The sequence below is a fragment of the Nematostella vectensis genome, chromosome 9 (assembly GCF_932526225.1).
Source record: "Nematostella vectensis chromosome 9, jaNemVect1.1, whole genome shotgun sequence".
NCBI lineage: Eukaryota > Metazoa > Cnidaria > Anthozoa > Actiniaria > Edwardsiidae > Nematostella > Nematostella vectensis.
Genome location: NC_064042.1, coordinates 9,223,738 through 9,237,561, shown reverse-complemented (window position 1 = coordinate 9,237,561; position 13,824 = coordinate 9,223,738). Strand labels below are relative to the sequence as shown.

Genomic DNA, 13,824 nt, shown 5'->3' with positions numbered 1-13,824 from the left:
TAAAACACTGTCAGGGGTGACCTGGGGGACATCTGTTTATTTCGTTCGAATCTGTTTATTAAATAGACGCCGTAGGCAGTATATTTCCTGAAACAAATTATGACATAAAATTGTCATTATAAGTTAAGGAGACACCATAAAAAGTGACTTAGAAATATTATTTAGAGTAAAAATTAGTAATTAGAAAATCAAGGAGCACTCGGTCCCATGCCCTCTCGTTTGTTATGGCATACTGTTGCTACGCGAAGTCAAAAAGCCGCCAAGACTTCGGCGCCTTCTCTAATTATTGTCGCATTTTGTGGCTTTTTTTCTAAGTTGGGGCCATTGCATTATAGATACTTCATGTATTAAGGTTATGATATGTGGCAAGATATTGAAACCTGGAAATGAAGCCACTGTTGTGGATATATAACTGACTTCTATGCAAGTTGTCAAAACTGGAGTACAAACAAAAACACTAGAGGTAGAAAACTATGCTACATAAACTGCAATAATTGTCCCTGGAAAGAAAAATACACGTGGTGAATTTTTTTACATCATGGCCGAAGCACAAGCTCAAGTACAACCAGAAGAATTTGTGCAAAGCGAGGATGAAATTGAAAAGGAATACATGGCCTCTTCCGGCGATGCTCCAAAACCCATAAATTACGCCATCATGTCTGATTCGCGATCTACAATTTCCTCTACTGCTATAAGCCGTACAGAGACTCCAGACGAAAGTGCCTATACATTTGGAATACAAACTGTGCCTGATGATGAAAAGCAAGAAGATCCTGAAAAAATCCGCCAGGATGTAGCAGCCCGAGGAATTCTACGAGACAAAATGGAACTCGAAGGTCCAACGCTAAAAAGCACGTTAGTTGCTGCTGCACTAGAAAATGATGGCAATCATAATAACAATGTAATAACTGATGAAGTTGAACAAAAAGAGACCGAACCAGCTGAAGCAGAAAAAACAGAGACTCATTCAGCAAAGCCAACTATATTAGCTTACAGGCGAGAGTCTGATTTGATTGACACCCGCCCATCATCAGCAAGCTCCACCTCCACTCAGGAAGTCCCTGTTAGTGGGGAGCAAGAGCTTAAGAGACAAGTATCTTTCCACAATGACGAGGAGAAAGAGCTCGTTCAAATGGGACAAAGAATGACAAGTTTTATATCCAGGCCTGGGAATCTACCTGTTGAACTTTCTACCACATGCACACAGACTGAATGGAGTTGGTTGAAGGATATTGAGTTATATGAGGAGATTTTGAGCCGAAAGCCTGAGTGGGTGGCTGAAAAGAAACCACGAAAAGAATCCAAGTCTTCAGCAGGTGCAGTAAATATTATAATGCACTAGTCAATTGGAACCCCATGGTCCTGGGGAGGCGGTTCATTGATGCCTGTGTACGACTTACCAAATGTTTTATTTTTTTTTTTTCAAAAGGAAGTAGTAAGTCAAGCATATCAAGACAAAGACGTAAGAAAAAATCATCTAAACGATCAAGTCCCCCTCCGATAGATAAAACAAACAGCATTGATAAGAAGGAGAGCTACAAAGATGATGGTAGGTGCATGAGTGAGGGAGGGATTCTATGCCTTGTTCCTAAACATTACCGAGGTTTGTGTAAAGATGGTTACTTTATTTAACATTCAATGTTTGATATCTTTTTGCAGTTAGTGGTGGAATTTCTAGAGAGTCCTCTCCTCTCCTTGTCAAAACAAGAAACTCTTTGGAGTCGCCCCTTCCCTCAATCTCCAGGGACGACGACCTACTTTTAAATGCTACTACTGTAGAGCTCTCTTCTAGTAATGACACTGATGATGACGACTCTTACTTCCTGGATGAAGAGACTTTAATACCGAGTATTGGACCACCAGCCATCCTACAGTACATCAAGGAATCTCAACATCCTCCGCTAACAAATGAAGAGCTGGAGGAGAGAGACATTGGCGGAGAGTTCCTAAAGAAAAGTGTGTTCAGCGGGCCGTGCATGTTTTGTAAGGAGGAAGTATTGCCATTTCCTACCATAGAAGAGATTGAAAGCCTTTCTCCAGAACAGGTAAATGTTGCTTCTGATTGTCACCCGAGTCCAGAGTTTGTGCGGCATGCAACTTTATTTTTAAATTTTTTATTTTAATATCACCCTAATTGTATAAGCCAATCATTAGCCTGCTTGCGGGCGGTACTCGGTGTTATTATTGCGGAAAACCCTCTCTGTTCGGTGATCGGGTGCCATCTTGTATTTTAAGCCGCGTGGTTTCTGGGGGCGAGCACAAAAAAAAACGGATGCAGGGCAGGGGGGGAGGGAGAGAGAAGAGGAAAACCGCCTGCACTAATACCCGTTATTCTCAGGCCAAACTTTGAATCCCGTCCACCAGCGGACGGGGTTTGTGATTGGTTGAAAAACAATGGGATGCTTTGATGAGAGGCAGTAACTCCTGAAAGTGGTCACACATTCTCCAAACAAACTTTGGATTATTAAATGGCGCCTAAGTTGAGTGCTGGATATTTCGAAAGCAGAATCTCCAAAGTGCTCTCTAAGTTCTGCGTTAACGTTTTTCTGCCAGCGGTTCGGGAAAACTATTGTTACCTTCGACTGGGTAGAGGGTTTGTCGAGAAGATCCTCGATATTTAGATGTTCAATGGCCGTTTCGCCTCCATAACCCAAAGACATTATCACTCCCGTGGATTTCTTAGCTTTAGAGCTAGGGCGCCTCTCCGGAGAAGTTGTAGTTAACAACTTGCAGGTGGAGAATCGAGTCCGATGTATGCTCCGAATCAATTTCGAGGATTGCGCTATCTTGGGGAGCTTCTATTTTCTTTTGCTGAAGTTGGCTTCAGAAGCTTATAAAACTTTTATATGTCTTCTGTAAACTGCAGGTGCAAAGCTTACAAATTCTGTCTGACAGCCTGGGAGACTAAAGCACAGAACTTTCAAACGAATCTCACAACTGACTCGCAGGTTTTCCTTTGAATTCCGATTGTTTGTACTTTGCCACTTAGAGATTAAAAATAAATTATCCGTAGATAGAGATGTTTTTTTTTGCTGTAGTGGAGATAATTTTGTTTTGCACAACCTGCACTTTGATTTTTTCGCTTTGGCAATAATTCTCCATTACCAAGCTCGCGCAAAACTCCCCTGCGAACCTTGTTTTGATTTTGATCGAACATTTGACAGTTCAAAGCAAAGGAAAACATTTCTCGGTTATGATTGGCTCGAGAAAAATACATGACAAGGCTACCGGAAGTCATTATTAGTTGGGGGCGGATTTGTGAATCACGGGTATTAGTTAGGGGCGGATTTGTGAATCACGGGTATTAGTTAGGGGCGGATTTGTGAATCACGGGTATTAGTGCAGGCGGCTTCTCTCTTTTTGCACACACCCCCAGGAACCACGCAGCTCAAGATGGCGCCTGATCACTGAACAGAGAGGGTTTTCCGCGATGATAGCACCGTGTACCGCCTGCAAGCAGGCTAGCCAATCATATTACTTCCAAGTCTGGCTTTGGCTTATAAGGAGAAAGGGATGGCTGGTTCAAGTAGTCCTTACTGATGAACTAAATATGTTTTCTCATTTTTAGTATTTTGTTTAACTTATTGATCCTAAGTTTTTATTTTATTTTTGTAGCTTTTCTGCTGCCCTCAGTATGAAAGATTTATCAAATTTGAGCTAACTCATCGTGGGGATGAATCACATATCCGTGATGAGTTGATTGACATCAAACCCCATCCACCTTACGGTACGAAGGCAGCAAGACGAGCAGCTAAAGAACGTGCTGCAGAACGGGCCAGAGAACGTGAGATGGAAAGACAGAAAGCTGCTGGCAATCCTACTAACTTCTATGCATGTAAGAAAAGCACTAATAGCTCTGTCTCCAGGAATGTCCAAGTGACTCAGTCTCTCTTATTACTTTTGTTTTCCTTTGCATATCGAGCTACCATATTCAGTTTGCAAATGGTTTCCTCAAAATTCTATTTTCCTTTTAGTGACAAGGCAAATGAAAACAATTAATTACTCCTTGGCTTCCACTAAATGCATGGAGGAAGGATGGACTGTCAAGCCACGATCACCCACACCAAGCATAGATGGACAGGGGGAGGACCAATTTGTGATTGAAGTCAATCCATTACAAATGGTAAGAAATGCTAAGAAATGGTAGAAATGCTGCACTTCTTCAAATGGAAAAATAATTGATGTCTTCTTGGAGATAAGATTTTTCGCATATTGTTAATTTTTCTATCACAAACTCTGGATAATGAAATGGTCAGGCTACTGTAGCAATAATTAGCCTTTGATGTTTATGATATTTTTTTTGTAGCAAAAGAGAGCATTTCTGGAGCGTTTTTATGAAGATGGCCAAAGGTTTCTACTGGTACTGCCTGATGGCACTGGCTGTTGCTAGTATCCTTTTTAACACCAACCACACCTTGGTTTATGTAGCTCCATCTTCAACATCTTCCCCAGGCCCAAGTTATTGGCATGAGAGCTGTTGTACTGTCCTTTTCAACACCAACCACACCTTGGTTCATGTAGCTCCATCTTCAACATCTTCCCCAGGCCCAAGTTATTGGCATGAGACCTGTTGTTACTGTCTCCCTCTATGTATGCCTGTCTCATTGTCCGAGTTATGTTTAATAAATACAGAACATCTTTTTAAGTTTGAGCATCACAACACCATAAATCATGTGCCAAAGAGAATTTCCATGATCTTAGCTTGAGGGAATAGCTTCAGATATTGACAAAACTGAATCAATACTTGTTTGCACCACCTTGATAAACATTTGATGCCCATAGAAATTGCCTGATATTCTGTTGAAATTTCCCACTCATTGAGAGCGACTGAAAGGATCCTTTCTCTCTTTGTCATAAATGCATGAACAGGATACACTTATTACACTAAGCTATCATTGCTATCCTACCTTGACCAGTGTTCTTAGCTACCCCAGTGGCAATATTGCTGTTCTGATCACTTCAACAGAGAGAGGGAAGTTCAATTACTTGGTCTATGAGGTAAAGTGCTTGTCCTTTGTACTTTCAGTGTTCCAAATTTCTGTCAACAGCAAAAATTTCTCAGAAGTCAAATCATAGCCAAGCATTAGTGAATCTATGGGGAATTTAGGGGGTTTAAACCCCTCCACTTTAGGCTGCCAGAAAGCCAAAAGTAACAAAAAAAAATAATAATAACCACTCCCCCCTTTGTCACTGAGCCAAACCCTCCTTTAGAGAAAAGCTAGATCCCAACCCTGCCAAGTTTATAGCTTGAACAAAATTAACTTACAGATGCTCAGATGTATAGTGTGAGCCCCCTTTTAAGCAGGTCTCTGGTTATTTGAGTAAATGCACATAAAATATGTTAATTTCATATTTGATGTTATCATAAAAAAACATAATTTCATATTAATATTATCATTATATTAAGTGTGCCATGCGGTGCTTAAAGGTCTGGTGAGTCCTCCCTATGCTTGTACAGGACATTTTAGTTAATACAACAATTTTTTTTTCATGAATTGTTTATATTCAGGATAGTGACGAGTTTGACATACAACACACTGGCACCCTTGCATCATTCGACCCAACGGGCCACGGGACCTGCTACTTCCGTAACGGCGCAGTAAGGTGAGGTGGATGATACTGTGTCATTGTGTCACAGAATCATAGGTACTTTAGGCAGGTCCATTAGATGAGGGGATGTTGCCTGGTAAGCTTGGGCAAACTGCCCCCTTGACCCCGCTCAAATGAAAGAAAAGTTTTACTGGAAGCTAGTTGAAGGATACATAAAATGATAATTACCCTCCTTAAAGAAGGCCAATCATGCCACCATCTTTATGCTGATGGTGTCAGTGAAGTCTTGGCTCAAGCACGTACCCGGGATTGGCTGAGTAGAATAGATTCTTTTGTCTTTTAACGGTTGAGGTTTCCGTTGGACCTCCGGAAGTAAACTGGTGACAATGCGGCTTCAATGGTGATTAAGAAATTTTAAATTCTAATCTTAAAAGATTCCTTAAATGAGCCACTTTTTGGCCCCCAAGGGGTAGGGGGGGTGTACGTACCTGTGGCTCGGTGGGGGATCCAGTTTTAAACCTAGATAGATTATGGGATTGGGGGTATTTGAACTGAAATGTTCCTTTTAATGACAGACTGGTTGTTGACCCGTTTGGCGGCGTGTTGCTAGACAGCTCAGGAACAAGGAAGAAAAAGTGGCTGTGGCATAACCACAAGACACACGTGCATGCCCCGCCCTTCCAGCCAATCACCTTTAGTCTGACTAAACAACTAGCTATACGCTGCTTGTCGCAGGTGAGTAAACTCATCACACACTCTAGCACATGCTACGAACACATGAAGAACAACTAGCCATACACTAAAAAGTTAGCCTGCGAAGCAAGTGTTTCTGTTGTTGGGGAGGGAAACAATTTTACGCCTGGCCAAAACATCGAAAATCGAACAAGTGATATGCAACACGCTATACGTTACCAAGTATTAACACACCAAAACACGTCACGAACAACAGGGTATACGTTACCAAGTACTAACACACCACAACACATGACAAACAACAGCCTATACGTTACCAAGTACTAACACACTACAACACATGACAAACAACTAGCTGACACTACCAAGTACTAACAGAACACGTGACGAGCAACAGGCTATACGTTACCAAGTACTAACACACTACAACACATGGCAAACAACTAGCTGACACTACCAAGTACTAACAGAACACGTGACGAACAACAGCCTATACGTTACCAAGTACTAACACACTACAACACGTGACGAACAACAGGCTATACGTAACCAAGTACTAACACACTACAACACGTGACGAACAACTAGCTGACACTACCAAGTACTAACAGAACACGTGACGAACAACAGGCTATACGTTACCAAGTACTAACACACTACAACACGTGACACAACAGGCTATACGTTACCAAGTACTAACACACTACAACACATGACACAACTAGCAGACACTATCAAGTACTAACAGAACACGTGATGAACAACAGGCTATACGTTACCAAGTACTAACACACCACAACACATGACAAACAACAGGCTATACGTTACCAAGTACTAACACACTACAACACATGACACAACTAGCTGACACTACCAAGTACTAACAGAACACGTGACGAACAACAGGCTATACGTTACCAAGTACTAACACACTACAACACGTGACACAACAGGCTATACGTTACCAAGTACTAACACACTACAACACGTGACAAACAACTAGCCGACACTAACAAGTACTAACAGAACACGTGACGAGCAACAGGCTATACGTTACCAAGTACTAACACACCACAACACATGACAAACAACTAGAAGACACTATCAAGTACTAACAGAACACGTGACGAACAACAGGCTATACGTTACCAAGTACTAACACACCAAACACATGACGAACAACAGGCTATACGTTACCAAGTACTAACACACTACAACACATGGCAAACAACTAGCCGACACTATCAAGTACTAACAGAACACGTGACGAACAACAGGCTATATGTTACCAAGTACTAACACACCAAAACACGTGACACAACAGGCTATACGTTACCCAGTACTAACACACCAAAACACGTGACGAACAACAGCCTATACGTTACCAAGTATTAACACGCTACAACACGTGACGAACAACAGCCTATACGTCACCAAGTATTAACACACCAAAACACATGACGAACAACAGGCTATACGTTACCAAGAACAAACACACCACAACACATGACAAACAACTAGAAGACACTACCAAGTACTAACACACCACAACACATGACAAACAACTAGAAGACACTACCAAGTACTAACACACCACAACACATGACAAACAACTAGAAGACACTACCAAGTACTAACACACCAAAACACGTGACGAATAACAGGCTATACGTTACCAAGTACTAACACACCACAACACGTGACGAACAAGAGGCTATACGTTACCAAGTACTAACACACTACAACACGTCACGAACAACAGGGTATACGTTACCAAGTACTAACACACCACAACACATGACAAACAACAGCCTATACGTTACCAAGTACTAACACACTACAACACATGACAAACAACTAGCTGACACTACCAAGTACTAACAGAACACGTGACGAGCAACAGGCTATACGTTACCAAGTACTAACACACTACAACACATGGCAAACAACTAGCTGACACTACCAAGTACTAACAGAACACGTGACGAACAACAGCCTATACGTTACCAAGTACTAACACACTACAACACGTGACGAACAACAGGCTATACGTAACCAAGTACTAACACACTACAACACGTGACGAACAACTAGCTGACACTACCAAGTACTAACAGAACACGTGACGAACAACAGGCTATACGTTACCAAGTACTAACACACTACAACACGTGACACAACAGGCTATACGTTACCAAGTACTAACACACTACAACACATGACACAACTAGCAGACACTATCAAGTACTAACAGAACACGTGATGAACAACAGGCTATACGTTACCAAGTACTAACACACCACAACACATGACAAACAACAGGCTATACGTTACCAAGTACTAACACACCAAAACACGTGACGAACAACAGGCTATACGTTACCAAGTACTAACACACTACAACACGTGACACAACAGGCTATACGTTACCAAGTACTAACACACTACAACACGTGACGAACAACTAGCTGACACTACCAAGTACTAACAGAACACGTGACGAACAACAGGCTATACGTTACCAAGTACTAACACACCACAACACATGACAAACAACAGGCTATACGTTACCAAGTACTAACACGCTACAACACATGACACAACTAGCAGACACTATCAAGTACTAACAGAACAAGTGATGAACAACAGGCTATACGTTACCAAGTACTAACACACTACAACACATGGCAAACAACTAGCCGACAATATCAAGTACTAACAGAACACGTGACGAACAACAGGCTATACGTTACCAAGTACTAACACACTACAACACGTGACGAACAACAGGCTATACGTTACCAAGTACTAACACACTACAACACATGACACAACTAGCAGACACTATCAAGTACTAACTCAACACATCACATGACGAATAACTGCTTGTCCATCAAGAATTACCCCCTAACACAATAGCAGCGATAGAAGTGCGCATGAGGGCATCCACAATCCCCCCACCCCCCGCCCCTCCCCCCAAAATAAGGCTTTGATTCTATGGGAATTAATAAAGTACATTTGAGCGATTTTCAAGTCCCCCTTAACAGCAACAAAAAGCTACATCGTGTCAACCCTTGCAAATTATATCTAAAGTGTATGAACCATTTTTTTTTTTTTCACCAGAACAAAATTGTGATCACATACACCCATGGAAAGCACACTGCGAAGTTCAACGTCGGCTCCAAGCTCAAGGTGAGTTTTATAAAGTATTTTCTAGTCATATCCCTGTCATTATCCTTTATGTTGTCTTGTTTATTTAGGCGGTGCGCAACCTCAAACCTCCCATAGACAGAGACGAACATGAGTTACACTTGGCAGAAGTCAAGCAATTTATCAAGTAAGTGCCCGTATTTCTCAGAAACAAAAAATATAAGTACACGTAAAAAGACTGGTTCTTTCTCGAAAACTAGCGTAACGTCTTAAGTGCACGTATAAGTGTTGACTTTAATTAGAAAACAAGTGTAACGTTTAAGTGCACGTATAAGTGTTGACTCTAACTAGAAAACAAATGTAACGTTTAAGTGCACGTACAAAGACTGGTTCTTTCTCGAAAACTAGTGTAACCTTTAAGTGCACGTATAAGTGTTGACTCTAACTAGAAAACAAATGGAACGTTTAAGTGAAAGTACAAAGGCTGGTTCTTTCTCTGAAACAAGCAAAACATAAAAGGCGGCACATATAAAGGTCGGTTCAAACAAGCGTAACGTATATATACGCACATAAGGTCTTTTTCTCATAAGGAAACAAGCGTCACGTATAAGTGCACTATGAATAAGGCATGCACAAATATATACTGCAACTCCTGTTTGTTCTTCTTCCAGCATCCTCCTTGACCGTACCCAGAACGCGTTGAGGCTACCTAACTACCCGCGCCTCGACAAGATCCCTCTCCCTCAGCGATTACAAAAGACTATGCGGAGAGAGAAACTACGGCCGATTCGGTCAGAAAGCCGCACAGACAACGCCACAGTCACTGTGAATTAGGACGAGAACTAACTTACGTATCAGATAACTATTTGTATATTATTGATAGCAACTATTTGCAACTATTTATACGTGTAAATAAAGCATGATTTTGGATAACACGGGGTCTTTCCTTATCTGGTATTTTTCCCAACAAGATATATTTTCACTAGGCTAATAGGTGTGGCCTTAAGGGCCTTGATAGCTCGAATAACTCTGCATTACTATTAATTTTTCATACAAACACAGACGAAGTGCTTTTCGAGGGAGTTGAGTTGAGTGCAACAGGTTTAGGACAGGGGGGGGATTGCTTTTTTTCCTCTTAGGCGAAGCGTTTTTACATACTTTTTTAGCCTTTACGTAAAATTATGGTGACATCCAGGGAGTGTCCATATGTAGATGTAGATGTCGTTAGGTGCACAGTGTGGGCGTGTCATTGTGCGCAGTGTGTGTGTTGTTATGGGTGTGGTGAGTGGTGTACTGCTGAATACCCACAAACGGAGAGGCAAATAATATGTTCTGTTAATTTTCTTTATTGTAAAACAAAACAATATCAACAGAAAAATATTGGCATTTATAGAGTTTACATACAGAAGCTGTTTCAGCCAGCTGTCACAAGACTACAGTATGTTTTTTTTAAACTACATAATGCTTTTCCTAGAAGATGTTCTCTTTCTAAGGAATCTTTCTTTTGACTTCTCCTGAGTGACACCTCACTCATGCTCTCAAACAAAAAACGTCAAGGAGCAGTTTGCCCTACAAGACCCAGATTATAACAACAGACACGGGCATCGACCCTAGCCACCAACCCAAACCCCACTCAAAGGTAGGCACAGTAAAAAATATTTTGGCATATTTTTGCTTCTTGAGCGGCTAACACAAGCTGTTTCAACTCAATATCGACTGAGCCTGTTCACATTCTCATTTTTCAAAGGATAACGGCGCGAACTCTGGTAACGGCAAATCACATTCATCAACCTATTGATGTGACAAACAAATGAAAATGAATGAGAGTTACATTGCTTATACACAGCAAATAACTAGACTCCTGGGAAAATAAGGGTGAACCTCTAGAACACAGATTGACAGGCACGGATTAGCGGGTGCAGTTTGGCAGATTTTGACCCCAATACCTAACTGTAACAGTTGTTTATTTGTTTCAATAATAAAATTTGTATTTCAGTTTTTGGGGTCATTATCCATCAATTCATGTTTTAGGCTTTGGAGTCAAAATCGGCAAACCCGCATCTGCCAAGACAACTTCTTTGAAAACTCTAACATCAAAAACTCTAACAACATTGAAAACTCTACCATCGCGGCCATTCTGAAATTCCCTGCTGAAATTCTTACCTGCTTTGCTATTGTAACATTATTTTGCAACAATATTTTAAATTAGTTTTCCAGAAATTCAAGTTGTTTTCATTAGCTGAGTGCCTTGTTCTCTGCTGGTTACAATTTTTACAAAAACCTTTTCTTTTTCAAAGAAACCTATTTTTTCTGGTGCGAGAAATCACTCCAGGGTATGAGTGTGCATGATCAGAGTCAGTATTTTTTCAGGGCACGGGCAGAAATAATGTGACCAAAAAATTCATTCTTGCCTAGAACTTAATTCTTGTAAAAATAACACATTTTTATATTTCTATAAAAGAGAAGCCTAGAACCTTATTTCTAACATAACATGTCCCCGTCCTCGCTGAAACTTGTGAAACTTGGAGTATTCATCTTGTAGTTTTGAGGAAAGCGGCCGAATTGTCAGTGTTACATACAGTCTGGCTCTGAATTTTCAACTTTTTTTGTATTAGTATCATTTTCTAATACAAACTCTAAACCTCACCGTGAGCCTGGTCTACAGTACCTTCATTTGAGTCCTCTGCTGGAGTATGGTGTTGTGAAAATGACTCATAGTGTAAAAAATTGGACAGCTGCTCTGCCTTTTCTGGAAAGGATAAAATAGACTATGAAATTGTTTTGCTCTTTTTCCTTTTGTAAAATCAGGGAATCATCACTAAAATCAACATTGTAACCTTTTTTAATAACTATTTTTTTGCATGGGGGTGGGGGGGGGGAGTTAACAGGTTTCATTCATTTCTAGTAATTAGTGTCTTTACCTGATATGGGAAGCTGATCACTTTATGATTTCAGTGATTTTCGGGACTGCAAGGATATTGTCAAGTGCACTGGCCACCTCATTAACCTTATACAAGAAAAATAAATTTGTGAGCTAAAAAAGAAATTATACTAAGTAAGCGCCCCCTTGCTTTTAAAGGGACCCTGCATGCTAAATATGATTGGGTCTTCAAATATGAGTTGTTTGACGATAATCTCTCCATGCATTTAATTATCAAATTTGTTATTTATTAAATATTGCATTATTTCCTTTTGCCTGGGCAATCATCCACACTACACAACTAAAGCCTGATGTACCACTGGCCTCTGAGCCAAAACCCTACAGGGGAAATAATTTAAATGAACAATATCAAGTGAGTAAAATTGCTTATTTTCATATGATAATAATAATATGATCGGAATCTCTGAATATAATAATGTTGAATATTTGCTTTGCGAGAATTACTGAATAAAATAAAATACATAAACTTTATTAAGGGTCAAGTTCATTGAGCCCATAGAACTAATTTGAGACACTGTAAATAAATTATCAACAAAATTCAAACACGCTTAAAAAAAACCTACTTGGCCAGGAGCAGCCAGTGGCTATGTAAAAACAAATCACCCATGGCTAGAGTCTTGACCTCGAGATCAGGCACCCAACCACTAGACCAGGTTTTCCCCCTACATACTTACTTCCTCCTCATCACTACTAGTGTAATCACTCCATCCCTCTGATTCACTTCATGAATCCTTAAGACAAAATATCAAACAATGTTACTGTTTTAATTTTTCATTTGTTTAACAATAGTGGAAAAGAGGTCATAAAACATAATAGAGGGTACACCGTCACTAAAAAACTTGTGGCATTCTAGATATGAATCTAAAAACAAATTGCTCTAGCTGTTTCCAATCAATACAAAACAATCAAAATAACATATTACCTGTTCATCATCATGGTATTCTTGGATTGGTTCTTCTTCAGGATTATCTCCCTAAAAATATAAAAAGAAAATCCATAAGACGGCCTGTCATAACTGTATTCATGACAAATATCAAATATACAGAACTGACTGTTCAAATCAAATCTTGTATAAACAGGGCTTCTGGAATTACGCGTTTGTGCGGAAGCGCGTAATTTGGCTTTTTCCGCGTAATCCACTAATTTCCCCGTAATCCCGCATAATTTGGCTAAACTTTGAAAGACAAAACATTTAATTGCACAGCTGATGTGTTCTTACCTCTATTTCTTGTAAAATAAGAGAGATATTCTTCGTAAGAGTGCGATGTTTCAAACTGAATTTCGAAAACAAATAAAATGACTAGGCGTTCTTTGCTAAACCGCGAAGGCCTAGGACTAATAATAAAATACCTTTTTTTATAGGCTGGTAGCTAGGAGCCAATGAAAACTTGCCTAAGATATTTTCACGCAAAAAATATCACCTTTTCACAAGTTATTTCGTGCTTTTTTTCGGTACAAAATGTAGTTTGGGCGTAACAGTTAATATTCCG

General features: G+C 40.2%; 1 protein-coding gene and 1 long non-coding RNA gene across 3 annotated transcripts; one reads left to right on the top strand and one right to left on the bottom strand.

Annotated features, from left to right (window-relative positions):
- Positions 1-212: 212 nt before the first annotated feature.
- Positions 213-10,326, top strand: LOC5504844 (glutamate-rich protein 6). Its single transcript, XM_001625683.3, has 12 exons — positions 213-1,316; positions 1,430-1,549; positions 1,660-2,045; positions 3,616-3,835; positions 3,975-4,123; positions 4,307-4,389; positions 4,926-4,998; positions 5,510-5,604; positions 6,126-6,285; positions 9,367-9,435; positions 9,504-9,580; positions 10,065-10,326. Exons 1-12 carry the CDS (start codon positions 539-541, stop codon positions 10,225-10,227), a joined length of 2,373 nt encoding a protein of 790 aa, XP_001625733.1. The 5' UTR covers positions 213-538; the 3' UTR covers positions 10,228-10,326.
- Positions 10,327-10,719: 393 nt separating this feature from the next.
- On the bottom strand, positions 10,720-13,614 carry LOC116612472. Of its 2 annotated transcripts, none has more exons than XR_004293923.2 (6): positions 13,554-13,614; positions 13,257-13,307; positions 13,009-13,065; positions 12,315-12,400; positions 12,062-12,142; positions 10,720-11,184 (listed from the first exon to the last, which is right to left on the bottom strand). It is a non-coding gene; the product is annotated as an uncharacterized LOC116612472 (long non-coding RNA). The 2 variants fall into 2 exon arrangements; XR_007313733.1 differs by lacking the exon at positions 13,554-13,614 and adding an exon at positions 13,387-13,545.
- Positions 13,615-13,824: the final 210 nt, after the last annotated feature.

Bases quoted from the DNA above. Each gene is read 5' to 3' on its own strand.
- LOC5504844 (XM_001625683.3), top strand. From the start codon at position 539: ATGGCCGAAGCACAAGCTCAAGTACAACCAGAAGAATTTGTGCAAAGC. The intron at 3,836-3,974 runs GTAAGAAAAGCA...TTTTCCTTTTAG, and splicing joins TCCTACTAACTTCTATGCAT to TGACAAGGCAAATGAAAACA. The intron at 4,390-4,925 runs GTATCCTTTTTA...CAGTGTTCTTAG, and splicing joins GATGGCACTGGCTGTTGCTA to CTACCCCAGTGGCAATATTG.